The sequence below is a fragment of the Neofelis nebulosa genome, chromosome 13 (assembly GCF_028018385.1).
Source record: "Neofelis nebulosa isolate mNeoNeb1 chromosome 13, mNeoNeb1.pri, whole genome shotgun sequence".
In the NCBI taxonomy this organism is placed as follows: Eukaryota; Metazoa; Chordata; class Mammalia; order Carnivora; family Felidae; genus Neofelis; species Neofelis nebulosa.
Genome location: NC_080794.1, coordinates 3,546,954 through 3,559,397, shown reverse-complemented (window position 1 = coordinate 3,559,397; position 12,444 = coordinate 3,546,954). Strand labels below are relative to the sequence as shown.

Genomic DNA, 12,444 nt, shown 5'->3' with positions numbered 1-12,444 from the left:
TTCAGAATTAATAAAGCTGCCCTTGTCTAATTCATGATAGTAGTTCACAGAATGTCAAAGGAGGGAAACATTCAAATCCAGTAACAGCACCAGAGCCCCGGTGTGTTTGCCTAGATGACCCACGTGCCTGGTTTAGCATTCCTGAGCTAACGGTTGATGCCTGCCTGCCTGCCTGCCTGCCTGCCTGCCTAGGGAGAACTCAGATGCTATCACGGTGGTACTTGTATTGCTGGATTTAGTCAGAGAAATTCCATGCTTTCAACTCTTTTGTGTCTGTCTTCCCCCTTCTCCCCCCCACCCTAGTTTTCGTTCTATGGGAACCTGTCTCCAAGACGCTCGCTCTACCGCACCCTCTCGGATGAGAGCATCTGCAGCAATCGGAGGGGGTCTTCCTTTGGCAGTTCGCGAAGCTCAATACTTGACCAAGCCCTGCCCAACGACATTCTGTTCAGCACCACCCCACCCTACCACAGCACGCTGCCCCCCCGCACCCACCCCGCGCCCAGCTTGGGGAGCCTGAGAAGTAAGTGTGCGGGGGCTGAACTTCCGTACGCGGGGGCCCTTCGGGTTGTGCCCCGTAGAGATTTGGGAGGGGTTAGGTTTCTTTTTTAAGACACATATTATTTGGTGCGTCTGCTTTTCTTTGCTTTTTTTTAAATTTTTTTTTTTTTTTCAACATTTTTTATTTATTTTTGGGACAGAGAGAGACAGAGCATGAACGGGGGAGGGGCAGAGAGAGAGGGAGACACAGAATCGGAAACAGGCTCCAGGCTCCGAGCCGTCGGCCCAGAGCCCGACGCGGGGCTCGAACTCACGGACCGCGAGATCGTGACCTGGCTGAAGTCGGACGCTTAACCGACTGCGCCACCCAGGCGCCCCTCTTTCCTTTTTTTTAAAAAAAATTTTTCAATGTGATACAGGCATCAGAGTGGATACTTTTTAGAAGTTAAGCAGTGCCGCGAGTGTTGAAGAATATTGAAAAGCCCATATTCAACATTTTTTATCGAGTCATGACTATATCAATAAAAGATGTATGTGTGTGTATAAGAAAAAAATACCTAAGACCTGATTTTATAAAGGCAAAAGTGGCACGGGAGGTAGATTTTCCATTGGGCAGCAAGCAAGGAGGAAGGTTTGGTTTCCCTCCGTCTCTGACATTGAACACCAGGGGGTGGGCAAGGTGGGAGATGGGCACGGGAGCCGTGGGTCTTCAACCTGACTTTCCCCGTGGGTGGTGGAATGACCCTGTGTTCATCATTCATGCGCTCTGTGTCCGGTTTACTCCAGTTTACGGGTCACACACTGACTGGGTAATTTCTACACGATTTTCCTTCAGATCTTAAAATCTTTGACTTTTACGTGGTGTCAGCGTTTAAGGGTGCTAATTTTTTTTTACTCTGGCTTTGTTTCCTTTTTCAGAATTTAATTTCTAGTGTACAGGATGATTAAGGATTTAATCAGAACTACATTCATTATCCGTTTTTTTTTATTTCATAAAAAGCATTATCTTTAGAACCAATTTGAACTTCATAATATGTGTGGAAATCTCAGGCTAAATGAAATAAAAGTTCTAATAGTGCTTCTTCTAATGTTGAACATAATTGGAAATGAACCTTGTCTCATAAAATCCTTAATCTATTTCTTTAAGTAACATAATATCCTGCCTGCTATAACGAGTCAATTTGCCTAAATTGAAGAAACCTTTAAACTCCTTCTTGATAACCCTATGAAAGGTCAGACATATTCTAATAACCTAATATTTCTCTAAATGTTTTTCCTTTTTTGTAAATAGGTAAATTTAACGTCCTCTTGAAAGCGTGCATAGTAAGTCAGTGCAGAGAAATCAGTAAGACTGTTTTCTCGCAGATGTTACTTCTTTCATTTCTAATGCTTGATGTGTGGTCATGAAATCTGTGGCCTGTGCGTCGATGTAATTCTTATATTCACCCTTCACTGCTTCCATTGTGAAAGCTACTTTTTTTTTTACCTTTTTTTTTTTAATGAAAAAAAAAATTTTTTTTTTTTTAAGAGCAGTTCTAGGTTCACAGCAAAATTTAGCAGAAGGCACAGGGAGTTCCTGGATACCCCTGCCCCCACACATGCACAGCCTCCCTCGCGATCAACGTCTCTCACCCAGGGTACATTTGCTACAATCCGTGAACCTGCATTGATACATCGTCATGAACCAGAGTCCATCGTTTGCTTACATTAGGATTCAGTCTCCATGCCATACATGCTGTGGGTCTGGACAGTGTCAGATGACATGTACCCACCACTGCAGTATGCCAACCACTGATCTTTTCACCGTCTCCCTTGTTTTGTCCTTTCCAAAATGTCATATACTTAGAATCATACAGTATGTAGCTTTTTCAGGAGAACTCCGTGTCTTTTCACGGCTTGACAGTTTCTTTCTCTTCAGCACTAGATAATATTCCATTGTCTGGACATACCACAGCTTCTCTCTCTGTCCACCTACTGAAGAAATGCATCCTTTTCTAGTATTTGCAAAGTATAAAGGCGCAAGTAGGAAACAGGCAGGGTACATTAGTTGTTCACGATTCAAGTGCAAAACTGCCTTACCTGTCTTCACTGGTCGTTTCTCTGGGAAAAGCAGTGAGCGTGGTCCTTGCCGCTGGCTCTTCTCTGTTGAAACCTGATTTGGCAACGCGGCTTCAGTTTCCTGTAGAACTACTCAGAAAAGGTTCTGTCGGTTCCGTGAGTGAAATGACACGATGTGGATAAGGGAGCTGGAAGTAATTTGTGCTAACGTGTCTCACGCCCGCACTGAACCTGTGTGGTCGTTCCTTTTGAATCCACAGATTTTTGTCATTCTTCACTTTCTGTGGTTTCTGGTCGCTCGGCAGAACCTCTGTAAGAAGAGCCCACTCTCTGAGAGTAGTTCAGAACCGGAACAACGGATGTCTGAAGAGAGAAATGAGGACGAATTGAGGCTGTCCAGTTGTTTTCTCTTAGTCCCAGAGACTTAGCTTCATGTGAAAGCTTGGAGGGGAGGTTCATTCCGTCGAGCTTCTAGAAGCCACGTAGAAAGAGGTAGGCAGAAACTCAGAAGGCGTGCATGTGCTTTGGGTAAGCTTTAAAACTGGAGCGTTCCCACCACGGGATCCTCACAGAGAGAATCTGTCATTAATGGAGACTGGTCAGCAAGTTCGTCTCTTTACAGCAAATGTTGCTGGAGCTTTTCCACGGGTAATTATTATTATAGTCACAGGCTTCTCGTTCAGATATTTTTAGCTAGTACCTGTCCCACATTTGAACCTGTCTCCGACTGTTTCTTCTCTGGAGATCAAGATCTTGATTCAACCTTGTGAGACCAGTCCCTCACAAACACATTTTGGATGTGATTCATGTCACGATTCATGTAGATTTCCTGTGAAGTCCCTGAAATGTGCTAGATCATTAGGTCTTCAACTTGGAGGCGTAAAAATACGGCCTGATGAAGCAATTGAAACTGTTTCTGAAATGCTTCTGTGTTGCATTTAGGGTCTTTGTTTTCATTATTATTGGATTCCAGAACAAAATTTCTTTTGTGGCCCACATAGAAAAAAATGGGGAATGGCCATTTGGATGCATGATTCACAGGCCAGATAACCAATGATATTGATAAATGTGCCCAGTATCTGTTTCCTCCTTGACCAGTTGGGCACCTGGCTTTATTCAGTGTAGGGCTGCTTCCGTACTTTGGCTGTTGTAAATAATGCTGCTATAAACATCGGAGTGCATGTATCCCTTGGAATTAGTGTTTATGTATTCTTCAGGTAAATACTGGATCATATGGAGATTTTATTTTTAATTTTTTGAGGCACCTCCACACTGTTTCCCACCATGGCTTCACCAGTTTGCATTCCCACCGGCAGTGCAGGAGGGCTCCTTTTTCCCCACATCCTCGCCAGCATTTATTTCTTTTTGATATTAGCCATTCTGACAGGTGTGAGATGATACCTCATTGTGGTTTTGATTTGCATTTCCCTGATGATCAGTGATGTTGAGCATCTTTTCACGTATCCTTTGGCCATCTCTATGTCTTCTTTGGAGAAATGTCTGTTCATGTCTTGTGCCCAGTTTTTAATTGGATTATTTGGGTTTTCTTTTCTTTTCTTTTTTTCTTTCTTTCTTTTTTTTTTTTTTTCTTTTTTTTGGTGTTGTGTAAGTTCTTCGCAGGTTTTGGATACTGATCCTTTATCAGAAATATTATTTGCAAACATCTTCCATTCGGTAGGTTGTCTTTTTGTTTTATTGAGTTTCGTTTGCCGTGCAGAAGCTTTTTGTGCCAGTGTGGTCCCGATTCTTTATTTCTCCTTTTGTTTCCCTTGTCTCAGGAGACCTGTGTAGAAAAATGTTGTACAGCTGATGTCAGAGATATTACTGCCCGTGCTCTCTTCTAGGATTTTTATGGTTTCGAGTCTCACATTTAGGCCCTTAATTCATTTTGAGTTTATTTTTGTGCATGGTGTAAGAAGGTCATACGGTTTCCTCCTTTGGCATGTCACTGTCCAGTTTTCCCAACACCATTTGTCGAAGAGACTTTTTCCCATTACACATTTTTGCCTCCTTTGTCAAAGATTTATTGACCATGTAGTTGTACGTTTATTTCTGGGCTTTCTATTCTGTTCCATTGGTGTGTGTGTGTGTGTGTGTGTGTGTGTGTGTGTGTACCATACTGTTTTGATCAGTACAGCTTTGTACTATAACTTGAAGTCTGGAATTGCGATACCCCCATCTTTGTTTTTCTTTTTCAAGACTGCTTTGGCTATTCGGGGTCTTTTGTGAGAATCCCTCTTTTTTGTTTTTTGTTTTATGGAGATCAAAACTCTCCAAGGAATGGGAGAAATCTTCGTATGAGCATAGACTCACAAGAGTTCTTAAGTTTCAGAAGATAAGAAGAGAGTACTGACTTATGCATGTTTCCAAATCCTGGAGTTTTGACCTAGCACCTCCCAAAGGATGCCCCTTGAAGCTTCAAGAAGGGGGGGAGTTTAGAACAAATCAAATGAGTATTTTCTCGGTAATTCAGTACGCCCGCATGATGCTACAGACCCAGGCATAGGCCCGGTGTGTGGGGTGCAGGTGGTAAGAGCTGCTTACAGGCAGAAGATGACCCTGGCCACAGTTGGCATTGCAGAACGTGCCCGTGGGCCATCAGAGGCAGGGGGTCTGGCTGATCCACGAGGGCGCTGCTTTGTCTTTCTCGAAGGTTCCCAGTCTCCCCTGTAATAAACATTCAGTGGTGTTTCGAGAGGAACTGCCCAAACCTCAGCTGTCTGACCATCAGGAGGACTCCTCAGCATTTATAACAACAAACAAAGGCACCCCTGATACAGACGGTCATTGTGCCTTCCGGTTGTGGATAAACAAACAGGAAGTCATGACATCAGTGTCCAGGCCGGAGAGCAGGGGCCAGGCGTCCATGCCTAGACAGTAGCCATCTTTCAGACTCCCCGAGCCACTTTCTCCTTTGAATTGGCTGAAAGAGCAGGGTGCGCTCCTGACGTCACACGAGCTTTGGAAATAACAAAGACAAGGGGTGCCTTTTCGTCCGCATCTGTAAGACTCCGGAAACAACCCAGTCACAGCCGCCGTGGTGTGCACCTTCCCCAAACCCCCACCGGACCAGCACCAGCAGCATTCACCTGCTTGCTGACCGGGCTCCTCAAGGGCGGAAGCTGTGTCTTCCTGGTCCTATAGTACCTGCTGGTGCCTGGAACATAGGAGATGCTGGGTAAGCATCATCTAGGTGATGGCAGTAGTGATAACCTCACATCCAGCAAGAACGTTCTAAAGGATTTTTGGTGATTCGGAATCTCAGACCAAAAAAAAATAAATAAATAAAATTTATGTTTTGCCAATTATATGATCTTCCAAGCAATTGAAAAGAAATTGAGGTGCTTTTCATTTTGAGAACTCGGAGAATTTAGATGCTCTTACTCCGTTTAAGGTGAGTGTCGGTGACCCTGGGACCTTCCTGCGTGCTGAGAAATGATGACACGTCATAGATACATGGCTAACTAGGCTCCAATAAATCCTGGAGGAAAGAAGCCTTCCTAATCCACTGACCGTCTTTGCCAGCCCTATGGTGTCAAATAAACACAAAAGTTTCATTCACACCTGGGGAAGAGGGAATACTAGCTTGTAATAAAAAAGAAATCTCACAAATCACATTTCCCTCCTTTTGCCCCCTGCATCTCCATAAAAGTTGGAGGAAGTTAGCACGCCCGAGGCTTGCCTCTGGTTGTGAAACTTACGCCCCGGGACATTCCCAGATCCTGGAGTCCTCACGGGCTTGGCATGCGGCTTCTGCGTGACTTGTGTCCAGGGCAGCGAGCACACCTACAGAGCAGGTGGACCAGTCCTGCTGGGCCCCCTCACTCCCTCCGTCGTCCGTCCGTCCCTCCCTCCCTCCCTCCCTCCCTCCCTCCCTCACTCTCAGCTTTGGTTTCCTGGCCACCAGGATTCAGATTTGTGCCTTGGCTTAATTACAGATGGCCACGTATTGTGGAATCTTAGGGCACTCGGGAATAGTCAAAGCATTCATCTTTGACCCAAGACTGTCAGGTCCCCCCAATGGTCAGTGCTCCCTCCGTGGGTGTCTGGGGAAGGTAGCTTTTTGAGCTCAGAAATGCTAGAAGGACAAGTGGTGGGGGCGGGGTGGGGGGTACAGGGATGTTCGCCTAGTGCCCCAACCAGCCTGCCTTCTGCCTCTCTCTTCACGTGGCTCCTGTCAGAGCCAGAAAGGATGCTATTGCCTGGTGCCGGCAGGGAAGAAGGGCGACTGCACACGCAGCGTGTGTTGGGCCTGATTCTGGGCTTTCCAGGGCCAGAAGCTCAGGGGAAGGATTGTTTCTCTATAAAGGCAGAGAAAATCCTCAGGTTGGCATTTGTTAGTAAAACACGACTATCAGAGTGTACTTTCTGTCGAGATGTTCACTTACCTGAATCATTTTCCAGTCCCTGGTGTTTCCTCTCCCAAGAGGGAAGGAGAGGCGGGGGTGGGAGGGAGAGCGCCCCGGGGCACACAGGTTCCAGCCTGCCTGGTGCACCCTTCCCCGCGCTGCCACAGTCTTAACCTCATTCCTGAAGAACTCTGGTCCCGTGCGAATCAGCGACAAAAATGATTGCCACCAAGTCAAATAATTCCTCCACACTTGGCTTTGGAAAGCCTGCTTTAAGCAAAGGAGCCAATGTGTTTGAGAGACAAAGCGATTGGCAAGTGATGGAAAATCCAGGGGCTTCCTTACCTCTCTGCCTCGGGGGTTGAACCTTAACCCTAAAAGGCCTGAGGTCTGCGAGGGGGCTTCTGCCCACCTCTGTCTTCCTGGGTTCCCGAGAACCAGGTCAGGAGAGGAGGGAGCTGTGAGCGCTCCGCAACTGGGCTCCCTTCGCGGTGGAGGCTGGGACCGGGTCGTTGGAATATCCCCGCGGCTAAACGTGGTAGTGCTGAAAATAGAGGGGTTTGATTGGCCACCCCGCCCCGGGTGGGGGTGGGCTGAGAGGTCATGTGAAGGCGTCAAGAGGGCAGAAGGACCGTGAGTGCCCTTCAAGGTCAAACACCACTGTGCTGTCTCTCTGTCCAGATGCCAGCATTTCACAGCTACCCCAAAGGGTGTGGGAACAAAAATTACAGGTGCATTGGGTTAATTATGCCCCTTACTTAACTTAATTGCAGGCTCAGACAACCAGGTGGTCATTATTTTGATTGGTCTCATTAGGCAGATGTGTTCACAAGCAGCTGCATGCAATGTTTGGGGCAGGTTCAGAAACGACATGTCCAAGAAAGTCCGGTTGAAGCCTTTGAAAAATCTGTCCTCAGGGTTGCCGGGGTGGCTCAGTCAGTCAAGTGCCTGACTCTTGATGTCAGCTCAGGTCGTGATCTCAGGGTTTGTGAGTTCGAGCCCTGCATCAGGCTCCCACTCGAATAGCACAGGTAGCCTGCTTGGGATTCTCTCTGTCTCTGTCTCTCCCCATCTCTCCGCCCCTCCCCAACTCAGGCTGTCTCTCTCTCTCTCAAAAAAGAAAAAAAATTTGTCCTCAGATGCGTAGTGAGTTCTAACAACCAGTATTATCCATGACATAAACACTTCAAGTCCCATGATGACAGGTGGAAAAGAAAAAGAAACCTAAAAGGTCCATGTGTACAAAGGAAGGCAAACCTATGCTGGACAGCAAGGGGTTTCTGGTTTTGCCGGGGATCAAGCCACCTCATTAAGTCCGCAGAGCAGCCCCAGTCACATTTTTGTGCGTAGGCTGAGACTGTACTGTCCCTTCTCTTCCTTGCCTGTGAACAATGAAGACAGGGTTCGTCTTCCTGCCTTTTTATAACCAGCTGATATTTGGGGCATCTTGAACTTGCGGTGCTCAGCTTACATAACCGTGTTCTTCAGGAAGCTTCTTAAGCCATCAATCAGGCTCGAGAGAGAGTGTGCCGAACCTTGTTTACAGTAGAAGCTTGCAACACTTGAAAGGGGGAAGTAACCCCTGAAGAAAGCAGGAATCCGTACTGCAGACAGTCAGACTCGGATTGATGTCCTCGGGGAAAGCCCTGCCCTGGAAGAAAACCGTGAGATTCCGATACTGTACCATCAGAATTGATCCATTCTAAAACCCTCCCACCCCGGGGCGTTGCCGGCCGACCTCTAAGTGAGCCTGTAGGTCATGGCTTTCCTGCAGACCTCCGTTTCTCAGCTGTGTGTTTTGGGGGTGACGGCACCACACTGTCTCCTTTTGTCCTGGGGGCCGGAGGTCTGTTGGAAGAAGTTCCCTGGCCCCTTGGAGGGGCCGCCCGGGCCCTGCACTGCCATCCGACTGACGCTCTGGTTTTGTTCCCGTTTAGATGAGTTCTGGTTCTCCGATGGGTCCTTATCGGATAAGTCCAAGTGCGCAGATCCTGGCCTGATGCCCCTCCCGGACACGGCCACGGGTTTAGATTGGTCCCACCTCGTGGACGCTGCACGGGCATTTGAAGGTAAAAAGACTCAGGGCCTCCAGGGCCTGGGGCGGCAACATAGGGAACGCGTCTGCTTTTCGGATTGGTCTGGGTTAACGTTTTGGATGCTTTGCACATCTTTGTGGATGAAAACGCGCAGGGGAAGGCTTGAGCTGTGACTAAGGGTGTTTCGTCAGGGAGACCGTGCCATTTCGTGAAATGAGCACCGGACAAAGGATCCCAAACCCACCATCCAGATCAGGTGCCAGCCCTGATCTGGGACGAGTCACTTCCCCTCTCTGACCTCTCTTCCTACCTGAAATGTGGAGGTGAGTCTGTAGGACCCGGATTCTTCCCTGCGAGCGTCACGAGGGGAGATGGAGAGGAAGGGCCTCCAGAGGCCGCGGCTGCCTGGTTCGGTGGGATGGGCACAGCTTGAGGAGTCTGGCGGCTTGGTGTACACGCCGTGTGACGGGCCCCAGCCCCGCCCGTCTTCCTCCTCCAACAGGGTGTCCCTGACACATCGGACACGCCCATCTCTGAGGGCCTTTCCAGCCGCCACGCCCACGGGAATTTTCGAAGTTGAAACTGCTCCAATGACCCGGGATTGTGACCTGTGCCATTTGCTGGCGCTGCCCTTCTCTGATGACCTCTGCCCCTGGGGTGACTGGTAGAAGTGACCGGGGAGGCAGGGCCTGTCTGCGAATCCCGGCGGAGGGCCACGTGTGGCCACCCCCACGGTGGGGAGGGGGCCAGGGGAATCTGCAGCCGCCTGAGCAGCCCATCTCTTCTCTCCCTCTCCCCGTCCACTCACCTGCTTGGTCTCTACCCCCACCGCACGTCCAGGCTTCGGGACACAAAAGCACGTTCCTTTCCCAGAAGCGACTGGTATGCTGCCAGGTCAGGGTGCTGCCTGAGGTGGGAGTGGCTGCCTGCTCTGCCCCTCATTCTGCACACGCTGGCCCTGCCGAGGGATCTGTTCTAGATGATCGGGATCGGTGTCTTTGGTCCTAAGTTCCAGCGGCGACGGGGAAGGGGAAGGCTTCGTGGAGGCTAATTCAGACACCAGGAGCGTTTAGCTCCAGTAGATAAGCAGAGAGAAACTCTGTTAGGAAGTTTCTGCAAATTGAACAGGCTCTTACTGCTCCCTTAATAGGAGTGAGGGTCTTGGGTTCACTGCCTTGCAAAGTACTCAATTCCGTGTGGAAACCTCAGAGTGCCCGTCTGCTCCGCGATGCAGCCTTCGTTCCCTGACATTACCCGAAGTTGGTTATAGAACCCCAGGCCCTCGGCCCAGTTACTTCCTGTGCTTCCAACGCTGACCTAGATGCGACCTAGCCCCAAGGGGCAGGAGCGCTGTCCAGAGCAGCCCAGGCAGCAGGTAACAGCATTTTCTCTGGCCCGTTCTTTGCACGCTGTGCTGTCTTACTGCCCCCGGGAGAATATGAGAACATCTATTCTGTCCGCTGCGTTATTCTCGGCTGCGTAAATATTTGCACGGTACTTACCGCGCTGAATTCTGCTTTATTCACTTGTCTGTATCTTCTTACTAGGTGATGAGTTTCTCAAGGGAAGGCTGCTTGTTTTATGTATCTTATCTTTATTTATCAAGCACACGGTGAGATAACTGAATGAGAAAAGCTAGTACCAGAAGATAGGTACCCAACGCACAGGATACTTGAGCTGTATACCTACTCGTGGCATCGTTTTTGACCTCTGAAGACCCTTTTGCATTTTATGCTCATTTTTGAGATGTAAAATATTTATCAGCCTATCTATGTATCTACTCGCCACCCCCCGTTTGTATCTTTGCTTGGTTCCCTTCCACCTCCTCAAGAATGAAAGCACTGCTGTGAAACAGATCTTTGAAGGAGAGGGGCTAAGAGCGGGAAGTGCAGAAACCAAAATGGCATGTGCAGCAGTGACGAAGGTGTCCACCCAGGGACTCTGGTCACAGTCACAGCTCAGCTGCTGGGCTGTGGGCCTTTGGACAAGTCCCTTAACTACCACAATACCACACTACGGGCCGACACCGAATGTTCGGCAGTAATCCTCAGAAGTACCTGATTATTTGCATTGGGCTGCATTCAGTCTTCTTGACCAGAAAATGAACGCGTAAGGCTTCTGACAGTCTTAAACCCCCCACTTCGGCAGTTCAGGTCTGTTCATCAGAGAGTGGTTGTGAGCCGAAGTTAGGGTCTAGGTGGGAGTTGGTGCCCACAGACAAAAGAGAAAAAGCATGACGTGGAAACCCCAGAGAGCCAACACCTCACGTGCATTGGCATCAGAGCCAAACAGGAGGAGTGTGGGGTTCTGCCTGCCAGGGGAGCGGACTTCGGTCGTCTGACCTTTCCAAATTTCCCAAACGCTTACAAATCAAAATTAGAGGAATTCTCGGTGCTACTCTGTAGGGCGGCGGACCACAGCACGCCGCCTTGAGACCACGGGCAGCGTAGGAGAAGTCAGCTGGGAATTTGCAGCTCCAGACATTTGCTAATCAGATCGTCTCGTGTCAGTGCCACTCTGACAACGCTGGCATGGTGGCGAGTGGGTGTCATCCATCACCTCAGCACTTTAAAGAGAAATGTCTTCACCGAGATAACCCACTTGCCCTGCCTGTTACTTGATCTTTCTCGTACCAGTTCCCAGAGCCCTTTCTGAGTTAGACTACCCATGATAAAGATAGTCCAGAAAATCCCCTATGCATCTGTTTAATTGCTACAAACCAATAAAGGCAGTTCAACATTCCTTACTGAGCTCAGAATGCTCTGGAATAATGCTGTGCCCGTCCATGGACGTGAGCAGTCAACACATCTCAAAACGGGCTTTAAAAAAACAATGGAATGCGTCTGCCTACTTAATACCATGACCCCCATAGAATCCACCCATGTGATTCGCGCAAGCAGAGGCGCCTCTCTCCCAGCAATCCACCTGTTTTAGCTTCCAAACTTGCCGTGTGATGTGTTGGACTTTGCTGACCAGCTAAACTTGACACTGGACACAGGAGTGTAAGAACTTAGATCTTTTACTATGTCATGCAGCAGTAGAGCAGAGGCACCAAAATATCTGTCCCGATCATCGTTGCCGAAATATATTGACACTCTGTTCGTACAGAGAACATAACGTATACCCTGTGACTACGAGTGGGGCGTCTCCAACGATGAGGAGTGTTTCCATACCACCTTTCCGACCACAAGGTAACGAAAATAGAATTAAATAAGAAAACTGAGAAGCAAAACACAAACCAAAAATTCTAAGCATTTGTTAGACTCTTGATGTAATTCATAATAATTATTCTAGGAAGAATTCAGGAATATGAGGCCATTTTTTTTCCTTTTTTTGGTGAGCGATGATACAAAGATACTACCTATTAAAATCTTTGGACTGCAGCCAGAGAACAGTCCTTAAACAAAAATGCACTGTTTTCAGAAACATTTGTTCAAATGTGGGGGGAAAAACACATGAAAATTAACCAACTTAACTGTGCTTCAAAAAGATTCTACAGG

The 12,444-nt window shown here is 48.1% G+C and overlaps 1 protein-coding gene across 8 annotated transcripts in view; it reads left to right on the top strand.

Moving 5' to 3' along the window:
- SIPA1L2 (signal induced proliferation associated 1 like 2) overlaps nt 1–12,444 on the top strand; it is a 225,088-nt gene that overhangs the window by 200,961 nt on the left and 11,683 nt on the right. For 6 of the 8 annotated variants that reach the window (XM_058696155.1, XM_058696156.1, XM_058696157.1 and 3 more), the window contains 2 exons: nt 304–523; nt 8,846–8,977. In XM_058696155.1, the coding sequence (XP_058552138.1) occupies nt 304–523; nt 8,846–8,977 (352 nt within the window). The remainder of the gene's footprint in view (nt 1–303; nt 524–8,845; nt 8,978–12,444) is intronic. The other 2 variants (XM_058696160.1, XM_058696159.1) reach the window with 1 other exon arrangement.